At 42.0% G+C, this 13,723-nt stretch overlaps 1 protein-coding gene across 3 annotated transcripts in view; it reads left to right on the forward strand.

Annotated features, from left to right (window-relative positions):
• Positions 1 to 13,723, forward strand: part of NUP214 (nucleoporin 214) — a 38,479-nt gene that overhangs the window by 10,782 nt on the left and 13,974 nt on the right. For 2 of the 3 annotated variants that reach the window (XM_039720147.1, XM_039720148.1), the window contains exons 14-27: positions 318 to 409; positions 717 to 806; positions 1,124 to 1,273; positions 1,476 to 1,634; positions 3,824 to 3,927; positions 4,418 to 4,597; positions 5,062 to 5,147; positions 5,246 to 5,329; positions 5,648 to 5,893; positions 6,566 to 6,733; positions 7,218 to 7,326; positions 10,543 to 10,618; positions 11,273 to 11,378; positions 12,343 to 12,445. In XM_039720147.1, the coding sequence (XP_039576081.1) occupies positions 318 to 409; positions 717 to 806; positions 1,124 to 1,273; positions 1,476 to 1,634; positions 3,824 to 3,927; positions 4,418 to 4,597; positions 5,062 to 5,147; positions 5,246 to 5,329; positions 5,648 to 5,893; positions 6,566 to 6,733; positions 7,218 to 7,326; positions 10,543 to 10,618; positions 11,273 to 11,378; positions 12,343 to 12,445 (1,753 nt within the window). The remainder of the gene's footprint in view (positions 1 to 317; positions 410 to 716; positions 807 to 1,123; positions 1,274 to 1,475; positions 1,635 to 3,823; positions 3,928 to 4,417; positions 4,598 to 5,061; positions 5,148 to 5,245; positions 5,330 to 5,647; positions 5,894 to 6,565; positions 6,734 to 7,217; positions 7,327 to 10,542; positions 10,619 to 11,272; positions 11,379 to 12,342; positions 12,446 to 13,723) is intronic. The other variant, XM_039720149.1, reaches the window with a different exon arrangement.

The following is a 13,723-nucleotide window of genomic DNA, read 5'->3' on the forward strand; positions in this document are numbered from 1 at the left end:
TTAAGTTTGCCCAGAAGTTCTGGCATTTTCAGTGTTCTCAATGTTTCTGGGCAGCCACACAAATCAGTGCCTTACCTTCCATCTGCATTGACCAGAGTTCAAAGTAGTCACAAGAGAAGTTGAATGGAAGTGAAAAGGCACCTGAGGAAGGTTCTTGCACTGGGGCCCATAGCACTACTGCTGTTGGGTTTGATAGTGGTGATTGTTTTTGATCACAGCCTGTTTCCTCAAGCTTTATATAAATTACTGTTGTAATTGATCATTTACTGTTGTTCTTGTTAAATTCATCAATTACTGTTGTTCTTATTAAATTCCAGTGGCACGTCCTGCTCAAAATACTCCTTCAACTCCCTTGGTACAGAAGACACCCAAAATCACCCCATCACCAGCAAAGCCAAGCTCTGCTCAGGTAACAGGAACTTGGCTGGGTTCTTTGGAGGGTGAATGTTTTTCATGGCCCATGAATTACTTAGAATTCCTTGGACTGAACTAGTGTTCTTAGGTGAAAGAGTTAGCTAGTTCTGATTTTGAAACAGTAGCAAATCTGTGGTTCTAAACAATGTTCTCTGCATGTCTTTAGAGAGCTGTATTTTGACCTGTGTTATAATCAGGGTGTCTGAATGGAGTTTCTAACATCAGGCTTTTTTTAAATATTCTAAACTCCCTGTTGCAATGGATATATCCTTCATTTTGGTTTTGTCTTTTTTTTCCTCCAGGGCAAATCAGCACTCCCCAGCACAGCTCTAGAGAAACAGACTCACCAGTGGAAGGAGTCAGACCCTGTCATAGCAGGAATCAGGGAGGAGGTGAGATTTTCAAGCACTTCAGTTCAGCTGTGTTCTGATGGTATCTGTAAGTAGTTTAGGAATCTGAATGGAAATTTTTCCTAAGATGATCAGCCTGGTTTGTAGTTTTGTTTGTGTGGCCTGTTCAGTCATCTTCAGTCACTGTGTTGAGAAGATGGAGCATTCTTTCCTGTTAATGTTCAAGAAGAATTTCCTGCTTTGGCTGCAAAGTGACCAGTGTTTACGGTGTAGTTGAGGCATGATCCAAGAGCTGAGACATTTTTTCCAGAGCCTGCTGTGTTTTCAGTGGCTGCCCTTTCTTCCACTTGGCCTTGCAGATTGCCCATTTCCAAAAGGAGATGGAGGAGCTGAAGGCCCGGACTTCCAAAGCCTGTTTCCAAGTTGGAACTCCAGAGGAAATGAAGGTGCTGCGAACTGAGTCAGAGGATCTTCACACCTTCCTCTTGGAAATTAAAGAGACAACAGAGGTGAGCAGGCTATCTTCAAACTGTGAACCAGCAGAGACTGTTCCTCACCTGATGTTCCTCCTTAACCTGCTGCAGCTGAACTGTAGATGGAATATTTGACTTTGTGCTTTCAGGCAGATGCTTGCAGAAGCCCTTGTGCTAGAAGTGGAAATAGAAAATATTACCTTGAACCTTCTCCCATCTGTTCTATTTCACTTTGCAGTCACTTCATGGAGATATCAGTATTCTGAAGACAACCTTGCTGGAGGGATTTGCAGGGGTAGAAGAGGCCAAAGAACAGAACGAACAGAATCGTAGCTCGGGGTATTTACACTTGCTTTATAAGAAACCTTTGGATCCCAAGAGTGAAGCACAGCTTCAGGTATGAATCATGTCAGCCAACTTCTGATAGAGAGCTTTAAATAAAATAAAACTTATGCTTGTGTGTGCAAGTGCTCAGCATTGTTGTTCTGCCCTAAGTATTTGCTGTTTCAGTAAATAGTCTAGTAAATGTGTGGTGAGCTTTGGTTTCCATAAGATTGCAAGAGATGCTGGAAATCCTCTCCTGAAGCTCCTCTCTGTTGTTGCCATTTGCAGTGATGATTCAAAACTCCTTCTGAAGGGGATGTAGTTCACCTGAGATCCATGTCTATTCTAATCTTAGAATGTGGCTCTTGACATCCTGTTCCTTCTCAGCCTGTAGTGTTTGCTCAGGGATTTAGTTAAAAGAATGTTGGGTTTTTTCCTACACTTTATAGAAGAGTTCTTGGAATTATTTTTATCTTCAGCAAGTGCCTTATGGAACAATTTGAAGATTTATTATGACTTACAGAATTGTGTGGTTAATTTCATGGATGGTGGAGCATAAAGCTTAATGATATTCTGAAAGCTGGGGCACAAAGGAAAATAACCAGCAGTACATAAAGAGGCTTTCAAAGACAAGAAAGAAAGTAGGGGTGAAGCACTTTTTGTTACAGCTCTGGTGATGAAGGCTATTTAACCCTAAGCAAAGTAGAGTGAATGTGCCCTACAAATGATACTTGGTCTTTTATACACTGATAAGTTTCCCTCAAGAGGTTTGACTGGCAGGTTGAAGGCATAATTGAATGTCATCTTTGTGGCATTAGGTATCAAGACCATGCATGCAGTTACTAGAAATCAGCTGACACAAAGTAATTTCTTTTAGGTCTGATCTCTAATCTTCACCTGGATTCTGTTGATTGATTCACAGCATTAATTGCATGCCTGCTTTGATGTCCAGCGTGTCTGTGACATTTACAGCTTATGCTTGAGACTTCAGAGAGATGATAATCTTGAAGTATGTGTTTCACTGTGTAGAGAAAGGAACATGAGGAAAGAAGAACACAGTGGGAGAGAAGTGCAAGTGTATTTGAATGGAATGAGACAGCTTTTGGGTCAACTTTGTGGAAGTTTGCTTTGAGAAAGCTGTGTGCTGACTCTGAAATTTTGCTCAGTCTACATCATCCCCATTCTCCTGGGTGAGGAAAGCTCCCTTAGGCACCTTTGTGTCTTAATTTTCAATGAAGTTTTCAAGACCCTGAGACTTTTCTGATGTCTAGCTCTACCAGTTTGGTATCCAGAGAGTTGCTGCCACGTAGGTGCTGGGGAAAGGAAACCTGGGCTTGGCAGTATTTAACACTAAGCCCACAGCAGAACTGGGTTTGCTTTCAGGTTGGAGAGGTCCCACTAGAATTCCATGCTGTATCTTGAAAGCATTTGCAGTACAATTCTTCTCAAGCTGTGTTCCTTGGCTGCTTCATCGTATTTAGGTGAACATTCTGTTGAGATGAGTTGAAACCAGCTGCAGTTCCCATTTCCATTTTACTAGGTTGGAGTCCAAGCCAGGGCCGTGCCATGCCAGGCAGGAGGGATCACAGGAATGAGACTGAGCTCTGGGTTTGTTTAGGGAGCAGAGCTTGGGGCTGGAGGTCTCTGGCATAGCTGATGCAGTTGTGCAGCTGTGTGCTCATGGATAAGTCACTTTACTCTCTGTCCTTGCTTTTTTTTTTTTTAATTGTCCTACCTATAAAAGTCAAATTAATTCTTTGCCTTAATGTGGGAGGTGTGAGCATTTGTGAGTGCTTTCATGAATCATAGTCTGTGAATGCTAATATTCTAGAGCCCTGTGAGCAGCCTGCAAAGCTTTGATCACTTACAATTGTTAGAAGTTTCAGTGTTGTAAGATGGGACCAAATGACTCATGCTCTGGAAGTGGCATTTGAAATAAGGATTGTTTTGTATAATGCCTGGTGTTTGTAAAATCCTTTTTGTAAAAACCTGACAGTGTTTTGCAAATATTATGGACAGTATTTCTCTTAGTTGAGAGCTGAGGTGAAATGTCCAGGGCAAACCCTGGACAGTGTGTACCCTATTGATTGTTATATAAATTTTCACCATGTTGGGTTCTGTTTTGCTGGCAAAACTTTCCAGGCAGAAATACAGGCAAGTGCTCTATGGCTTGGATTGAATGAGCCCAAAGAGTCTTCATCTTCTTCAGCTGAAACTGGGATTTCTGAAATGAATTTAAAACTCCCTTATTTTGCGTGGCAGGAAATCCGGCGCTTGCACCAGTACGTGAAGTTTGCTGTTCAGGATGTGAACGACGTCCTGGATTTGGAGTGGGACCGGCACCTGGAGCAGAAGAGAAAGCAGAAGTAAGTAATTGAAACTGGAGTACAGAACTACATCTGTGAATTGGGAATTAGTCTATAATCAACAAAGACCTTTTTCTGTTTAACAGTATGACCTTTTTCAAGGGGTCTGGGAGTAAAGCTTGTCTCAGACACCTAATGGGAGCCATAGGTTCAGGCTCTCTGGCTTCGTACATGTTACAGGCTTGTTGTGTCTCTGTGCACAGTTCAAATAGTGCTTATAGAAAAACACTGTAAGCTTTGCAGAAATTCATTGATGGCAGCTAATGAAACCTTTCTAATAGATAAAAAATCTTAAAGCAAATGAGCTAAATAAGTAAACTGGCAGCACATTCAAAGGAGAAATCTGTATTTGAAATGAGCTGAACTGCTTTGGTGATTGACCTTAAGTTTCAGTAGCCAGAACCACTAAACCATTGGTGTTTTCTTGCCTGCCTGTGACCCAGATGCACAGAATGGTCCTTATCCCTGTCTCTTGATCTGATCTCTGCAGACGTCTGATAGTCCCTGAGCGAGAGACTTTGTTCAACACCCTGGCAAATAACCGGGAAATCATCAACCAGCAGAGGAAGAGACTGAACCACCTGGTGAACAGCCTGCAGCAGCTGCGCCTCTACAACCAGACATCCCAGTGGAGTGTTCCCAGTGATGCACCTCTGAACAGTGCTCAGAGGTGTGTGAAACATCAATTCCTCCCTCTCTCTTACCCCAGCAATGTGCAGGGGTCCATCCTCCAGAGAATGATGTGTTGTGGGCATGGTATGGGAGGACAGGATGTTCTAAAGATTATACTAAGCTGTGCCCAAGTAGTACAGAATCTCATTGGTTGGATTCTTGGGCACTGTTTGATGCTTAACAGAAATTTCCCCTAAAAGTTTAAAGAGTTTTTTTAGTAAATGGGGTAATAGAGGCTCCAGGCTGAGATACTGCTGGTTGTCTGTCTGACTTCAGGGGAAGAAGTAAATGACTACTGAAGTTTCCAAAATAGTTAAAGGTGCATCACGCGGTATCTAGAGGAACCAATTGTTCTTCCAGATATGCCAGTGGTTCTAGTGGCTACTTTGGCCTGATTTTGTTCCTGCTTTGGTTGGCTTCTTACTGCTGCTGCTGTTTTTTCACTGCTCTGCCTTGTCCCAGTTTTGACAGTGACCTTGAAAGCCTGCGCAACGATTTGATGAAAACTACTTTGAAATCACATGCCAAACCTCTGCCCAAAGCACCTGGTAATTTATTCTTTCTTCCTGCCATAAATGTGAATTACCTTTTTTTTTTTTTGACTTGCAGTTTGACTGTAGACTAATAACTGCCTTCCATTTTCCAGCTAAGTTATCCCCAGTGAAGCAGGCACAGTTGAGGAATTTTCTAGCCAAGAGGAAAACTCCACCAATTAGGTCTACAGCTCCAGGTAAACCTTTAGTGACTATAGAAGTCTGGTAAGATTTCTGGGAGGGTGACTTACTTGCTGTGGAACTGAGAACATGAGATTAGCTTTTGACTATTCAACCCCCACTTCTTTCCTGTTCTCCCATCTGCTCTCAGGAGGACTTGCCTTCACTTGCTGTCTGGTTGAAGGCTGCCTTTCCAGCAGTTAAGAAGGCAAATCCTATCAATGCATTAATAAAACAAGCCAATAAGAGACCATCCAAAATAGGGTGCATTTGTAATGTCTGTTACACTGGATAGTTCCCTCAATTAATACTGAATTTTGGTTTTGATGTTGCAGCAAATTTGTCCCGATCTGCCTTCTTGTCCACAAGATATTATGAAGATTTGGATGAAGTCAGCTCAACATCCTCAGTCTCCCAGTCACTGGAGAATGATGATTCCCAAGCAGTGGACCAGGAAGAAGAGGCTGCCCCAGTCCAAGTCCCTCGTCATGCTCCTGTGGTCCGAACTCCCTCAATCCAGCCTGGTTTGATGGCTCAGTCTCCATCCTTTGGGAAACAGCAGCTCTCCCTGGGTACTTTGTGTGAGTTGTGCTTGCAGTGTCTCTTCTCAATGTGGTCTTTGGGTAGCTTTAACTACTGTATTATCCATTGCCAGTGCTTCAGGCCCTGGAGAAATGAGATTGCAGGATACAGATTTACTTTGCCAGGTTCCCAGTAACAGAGTGGCTTTGTAACCTCATGAACTGGAGCTAAAGGCACTAAAACACCTTGACTCACTGATTGTGTTTTTGTGACAGCCTGGTTCTTTCAAATTGCAGTGGCCTAAAATACTGCCCAAAGACTAAGAAACTGAGTAATACTGCATCTGTGGCCAAGGTTAAGAGTTCTGAGCCCATCAAGTCTCAGTAAGAGCTGCATTTGCATACACTCAGTTTTCCTTGTGCAAGAGAGTTTTTTTTTAATCTCTGCAGCCAGAGAGAAAAATAAGGTGTCAGCAGAAGTGTCTGTTACAGCAAACTGGAAGTCTTCTAATGCATTGAAATGACATCTCTTGAGACTTACTAAATTCCTTGGGATATACCAAAATCTGCCATGGACAGATTGTGTTGATTGTTTGAATGGCCTGCACATGAGTCCTGTCAGATGGAAGCTGTGTACTTGGAAGAACTGCAGTTCAGCAAAGGCTTTCAAAGACTCCCTGATTTATAGAGGAACATTGAACTAATACTTTTGTTAATTTGTTTTTTTTTTAGTGCCTACATCTTCAACCAGAATCATCCCACAAGGGGCAGACAGTACAATGCTTGCAACAAAGACTGTGAAACATGGAGCCCCTGCTCCCACTGTCACTGTTCCAGCACCACAGGCAGCAGCTGCTGCTGCAGCTCTGCAGAGGCAGATGGCTGCTAACCAGTCCCCAGGTAAAAGGATGGCTAATTGCCCAAGTGACCTCTGAGCAGCTGAATGGAGCTTTCACAGGGGTTTAGTGCTCTCAGAGGAGGAGATCATCAAACAAAATGTGGCACACATCTGTAGTTGTTGCACCTCTGAGCTATCCAGTGTTCCTTTGTCTTCCTTTTTCCTGTAAGCTGCTAGTACAAAATACCTGAGAATACCATTTCTTTTAACAGAAGATGTTACAATGTTGGTGAGAGAGAGTTCATAATAATTAGATTTGGTCAGCAAGCAAAAAATGTACCAACTATATAGATTGCTGCCCACTTCTTTTGTCCTTAATGAAATCTGATGTTTCAGGCCAGGTACGCTATATGTGTTCTAGAATCATTCATGGATCATTTTGGAATTATTCAGGCTGTACTGAATGAAATTAAATGCTTAATACGGAGATTTTCTTTACATCTTTACATCGTTTTTTTCCCCTCTCTTTTTTTCTGTTCCTTAAAGCTGTGAGCACCTCCTTGACTGAATCAACTCTGAAGAACGTTCCTCAGGTGGTGAATGTTCGAGAACTCAAGTCTGGTACCCTGACCCCAGCAGTCTCTGCAGTAATAGGGTGAGTGCTGCCCTTCTTTCTGGTGGCCTTTGGTAGCATTTGCATTGGAGCACATCTGCCAGTGGGGAGCAGTAGCAGTGTTTTACTGAGTCTCTCTGTGTAAGACCTAAAATGAGTGCATTTTAGATTGGATTTGTGGATTGAAAGAAAGATCTTCTCAGGTCATTCAAGGAATTGCTAATGGCTTGTCCTGAACAAATGATGAGAGCAGTATTAACCTCCTTCTCCATTTGTCTGTGAAATGCATTTATGTGCATCCTCTCCTTTTGGGATTCAGTGGTTTTACTGCTAATATGAAATTTGGTCCTGGTATCTCTCAAATCACTACCTCTGTTCTGCCTTTTTCAGTGGGGGAATTGCAGCCCTCTGTCACTGAGTGTGGTCTGTGACTTCAGCCTGTCCAGATGTTTTCCTTCTACTTTGTCATCCTTTGCTGAGAGAACTTTATCTGGAGTTATGCCTTTTCTGTCAGTTCCCAGAGTCACCCCTGAAGGGAGGGAGAACTGTGTTCTGGCTTTTCTGGAAGCTTGTATCAAATGTTTTGACATCAGAATTTTGACTGAAGGGTTGGGTGTCACTGAGGGTCAGTCACTTTGGAATCTTACAGAGCTGCAGGGCTCTTCCTCAGGAGTAAACTAGGAACATTGACTTCTGGTATTTAACCTTGAATTTTTTACCATTTCTTGGAGTTAGCTGTAACACTTTGCTTCCCTACTCTGCTTCCTGCAGACAACAGCCAGCTCAGCTCATTCCAGAGATTTCTGCCTTATCACCAAGCTCTGTCACTAGCCTAGGACGAGGCTTTTTCCCTGTCATTGTAATGACCTTGGAAATGTCTTTGCTTGAAGTTCCTGCTGTTGCTTAAGACCAGGGCAGTGCATGGCCAGTTCTGGGCTGGGGAGGCAAGGGCAGCACTGAGAAGTCTGTACAAGGCTGGGCTTACTGCATGAAGAGGGATAAATTCACCACATATCTGATTATATATGGAGTTGCAAATGCTTTATCCATATAACTGTGAGCTGTATGTGCTCCTGGAACAATTGCTGTTGTTGCATCACCACTGGTTTTCACACATTTGTGTGTGCTATTCACTGTCAAAGAAAAAAAGGTGGAATTCCTTTGATTCAGCTTTTTTAAAAGGGTGCAGTCTCACAGTGGTGGTACTCAACTGGACACCTTGACATTTGCTTCATGGTTTCTTTTGCATTTTGAGAAATAGCTTGGGTGCTTTTTACTCTTTCGTTTCTTCCTAAAAGTGATAAACTGGATTGGGGAAGGGAATTGCTACAACTTTTGAAAATCAAATTTGCAGACAGCTCTACTTGGGAATTTTTTGGCTAAAAGTAGTGTTGTGACCAGGAAGAGTTTTCCATCCTCTATTTCATCAGAACTATGATGAAAAAAAGTAGAAAGTACTGACTGTGCACAGAGAGGGTTGTGAGTGAGCAAAATGTAATGAGATTGGTTTTCACTTGAACTGTAGTTAAAGACCTGCCTTACTTTCAAGGAGTTTTAGACTGGCAGTATTGATTGATCTCTCTAATTTATAGAGTACCAGCCAGCTTGATATCTTGGAGGCTTTCTACAGTTTTACTTTATAGCTGACCTCATAAAAATGTACTTTCTAAAAATTCTACCCAAATGAACCGTGCTTGCCAGTCAGATTCAGCACTAAAATGAAGAGCATTCACCCAGCAAAGTTAATTCACCAGTTTTTGCTACTTCAGACATCCTGGCTCTCTTTTGCTGCCACAGCACACTCTTTGGTTGGCAAGCAGGAATGATTTTTCAGTTGTTATCATTTGTTCAGTGGGCTGTGACTGGGTGTGTTGGTGGTCTCAGTCCAGTTACTAATACATAGTTGTCAATGAAAAAAAAAATCATTTCTCCACAACTGAAGTCAAACCCAGCATTTTCACAGCATTAAGTGATCTTGAGATCAAGTCCCACCCTCTCATGAATTTCACAGACTTTCTGTCATTTTCTTTTTTGTTCAGTATAAGCTTGAAATCTACAGCTGCACCATCCCACCACCAACTTTTTCCAGTGTTAATCTTGAAGTTTTCATTGTTGTACTTCTGCTTTGGGCAGAGGGCAAATCCAGGCCAGGCAATGTAGAGAGAGTACTCATGGCTGGAAGGATGGAAGGACTTTCTAGTAAAGCAAAGCTGTTTAAGGCACAAAACCATATCCAAGACCAAATGTCCATGCAAAATGTGTCGTATCAGTGTCCTCTTCCTTTAGAATATGGTAGAAAATTCCTGTGAATTAGCCTGCAGCTGACCAAAGAGTAAATGCAGTTTGGGAATCCTTTAGCAGACAGACAGGATGCCCAAGTTTGCTCACTGTCTGGGATTTGCAGCCTCAGCCAGAGATTGGTTTTTGCCTTAGGGAACTTCTGGTGTGAGTCAAGATGGAAACAACCTGCCTGGGTAAGAAAGCTGGGCTTTGCCACCAAGAGAGTGCAATCATGGTTGAATTTAAGCTTCTGAAATCTTCTGGCAGTGAAGCTCCTGAACCTGGTGGGCCACAGACTTGAGATGCTAAAACTGGTTGGCTGTTGCCAAGTTGCACTGATGTGATTTGTTAGTGCCCCACAGTGCCAAGGTCAGATCCTGCAGCCTGTGAGATGCTGCCATTCTGCAGCAGTTGTCTGGGGTTTTTTATTTCATGGTCAAAAATACCAAACTTACAATGTAGAATACAGGTTAATTTTATCATAGTTCTTTCCATGACTTTGTCAATGTTTATAGTACACTTCAAAGAAAGGAAATGCTCTCTCCACCCCCTCCCAACTTTGCCTCCTTACTCAGCATTTCTAAGCATTGTGTGTACGTGTCTGGACTCCACATTGTGAAGGAAGCTGCTTAAATTTGTTATCCACTAGGCATAAAATTGTAATCCCCTTACCTGCTGATTTTTCATCAACTCCCTGTGAAATAGAAAGCCCTGACTCTCTTCAGAGACAAGAGTGTCTGGAGAAGACTTGATCGTTTCAGTCTAGAGGTTTAAACACATTTACAGACTTCCTTTGTTAAATGTGGCTGATTCATTTAAGAGGTTTATTCTCTAATCAGATTTGTTCTTTTGGAGTTGTGTGTGGAATCTTTAATAGTGGCTCTCGTTCAAGGCTTCTGGTAGCTGTGCTTTCTGAGAGGAGAGGAAATCCTCTTTCAGACTACTTATTCATATAATTGTTTAATTTTTCTTTTTAAGATCATCTGTACCTCACTCTGCAGCCCAGGCAGTCCATCAAGTTTTGGCAACTGTTGCTACAAATCAAGCTAAACAGGTATTTTGATACAGAACCCTTTCCCTGTGGAATACTTACCTGAGCATGCTCAGCAGAGTTTGGGGGTTTAATTTTCATAGCTTGCCCTGCATTCTTGACAAACCATTTCTGTATCTGTGACCTTGACAGTGTGATGCCAGGCATGTCTATGTTATGTCTTGCCTTTTCTCACTTCTGGAGACATGCAGCTTTCTAATGGCCACAGCCTTGCTGCAGTGATGGCTGCAGCTAACAGCAAGGGAAGCTGTATTGGGTACCTACAACTAAATTTCACACCAAAAAAAAGAAAGTTTCAGGGAAGAGAGTTCTTTATTACCCTGTTATTCTACTGAAAATATTGCTTAATAGTTGACAAGCTGCTGAGTTTTGTATCTGTGCATCAAAAAAACCCAATGCAGAAGTCTTTGTCCTCTGCAATATTGAGCTGCTGCCCACGGAGGCTTGCTGACTTGTTGAAAAGGCTGAGGTCTGACCCTGTATTTAAGTGTCAAGACATAATGGGCCCAAGAGTGCAGAGCTCTTCTGAGTGCTGCAGCCACCCACCTCTACTTTATTCTCAAGTCACTGCATGACACTGATAATAGCAAACCAAAGTCAGAAGGACCTTTGTTAATGGACACGCTGCATTGACCTGAAGTGGTGCTGTGTTTTTAGACACCTCTGACAAGCTCAATGAAGAGCCAGACTCCACCTTCCTCTGTGTGTGCACCCTCTCCTATGGCATCCACAGCTGCTCCAACATCATCTGGCAAGATCTCAGGTAAGTTGTCCTCCTCTTGTGGAGATGGAAATAAGGCCTGGATGTCTCTTGCAAGTGTACACAGTCCAGAGAATGCCTCCACTGAGAGGTTGCTGTGCCAGTCCTGAGGGGGAGAATTTATAAAACAAAGGTGCAGAAGTGCAGGAGAGTGTTTTTCTATATTCCCTGTGTTTTGTCTGTTCCTGCATCTAGAATTTAGTGACACAATTCCTTGTTCAGAGTGCACTCAGGCCTTGTAACTCTTATCAGGAAATGCTGAAAGCACATCTTCCACAAGGCTGCTGTGGTTTAACAGCAAATTAAAAGCAGCTCCTTTGTTTTTAAAACATTAAAATCCTACTGATTTTAAACATTTTAAATGTGATTATTTGATTTTTAGACATACAGCTTTATAGGAGTACCTGAACAAGCTTGATCCGATTCCTGTGCAGGATCTGTTGAGCACTGAGCTGTAGGACCAACTTCAGAGCCAGCTCAGACACAGCATCAGTCTCATGGAGTTGGGAAGCTCCTGAAGAAAGGAATGCTCAGTTCACAACTGAACAGGGAAAGGGAAGCATTAGGGGAAGGAAGCAATTGATTTTTAATGTGTATTAGATAATAATGTTGGCATTGGACATGGTTTTATAAGCCTCTTGCATAAATGTCTGAAATCCATCTCTGTTGGTCTTTTGCCTTTAATCCGTGGATGTAGGTTGCCTCTTAGCCAGGGGTAAGAAGCAGTAAAAATAGCTAGGAATCATATTTGACTTGGCAAATGCTTCTTAAATTTTGGTTTATTGAAAATGTCAGCTCCTGAATTTGATAGCACTTCCTTTTTATTAGAAATTTATTAAATTATAGACTGTATGTGCAAGCTAATCCCTGCTTTTCTAATAGATAGATGACAGGGTGCTTTGTTTATTTGTTTTAATTTGTAATTTATTTTAAAAGTATATTTATTTGTTGTTCTTGTAACTTACAGGACAAGGGGCAGTAAAAACAGTTACAGCTGTTTCTTCTACTGTGACATCAGTGCAAGCAACAACTTCACAGCTTAACAAAACGTCCTTGTTTTCTTCTGCAGGGTCTGTATGAGCATTCAGATTTCTTTGTAGTTGACATTAAATTTGAGTATTGGCTGGTACAGCAGGTGTTGCCTACAAGCTGTGCAGTACTGTAAAATGGCACCTGCAGGTGTTGGACTGGGAGGGCAGGGGTTGTACCAGAGTCCTTTGAAGACCTTGTTTGTGGAAGCCTGAGTGAGGTCTGAAGGTCTGTGAGACTGGCACAATATCATGTTGCTGTGAGATTTTTCAGTGTATAACTAATCAAGAGTAAAGGATGACTGGCTTGCTTTTGGGGTTTATCTACAGTGTTGAGCAAGTTCCCTGCTAGGACGTGAGATATGTACTGATGGTCACACTCCCTGAATTACTTATTTATTTTAATGCAGCAGAACAAATTTTGTGTTTTGGCTTGGAAAAGTAATCAGTTCATGAAGGTGACAAGAGGGGCCCCAAGCCATCTGGTGATATCTGTTACATAACAATAACACAAAGCAAGGCACATGTTGTGAACATACAGTTACTTTGAAATCTCTCTTATGGAATGGTATTTCAGGGATGGCAGAAATGTTTATTTGATTATATCTTATGTTTAGGGGAGAGGGATAATTCCTTAGGAATGATTGTTTGAAATTCTGCATGTTTACTGGTCTAACACTCAAGTGAATTTCTCTAAGAAGTTGGCAACATTAAGTATTTCAGAATACACACACATTCAAATGGGTGGTTTCTTTCAGTCTCACCCATTTCTCTGCACGTTTTTTAAGTGGATGCTACCCAAATGCTTTGCTGGGCTCTTCAGAGGGCTACAAGACTCCTTTTGAGTGATGGAAATTCAGATTTAAAAAACAAACAACCCTGCCTTTGTCCCATGTGCAGTGCCTCAGTGTGTAAACCATATGCTAAATGCAGTGCTGTTGTCAGTGATGTCTTAGTCCCACGGCCTGACTTCTATATCAGCAGCTGGTCTTTGAGACTCAGAGAAAGCTTAAAAAGCCTCAGGGAATGAAGATCTCTGCAAGACTCATTATGAAAGATCACAGTGTTTTTGCAAGACAAAATATTTTCAGTGTAAAATAGTCATGATAACTTTTCATTTTTGTCTTGCTCTGAGTGATCTCCTTTTTGATGGATGGTTTTATCCAGTCATTCCCTTCTGCACATGCACTGATTCTTTCCTTTTAGCTCTTTCAGACTCTAGTTGCCCCTTTGTGGTTTCTCCTCTCACCAGTCTCCATCAGGTTTTGTTGCATGGGGAAGAAATACACAGCAGAAAGGAAAGAACATGCAAGGATGAGG

This window comes from Passer montanus, unplaced genomic scaffold (genome assembly GCF_014805655.1).
Source record: "Passer montanus isolate IOZ18808 unplaced genomic scaffold, ASM1480565v1 scaffold43, whole genome shotgun sequence".
Classification (NCBI taxonomy): domain Eukaryota; kingdom Metazoa; phylum Chordata; class Aves; order Passeriformes; family Passeridae; genus Passer; species Passer montanus.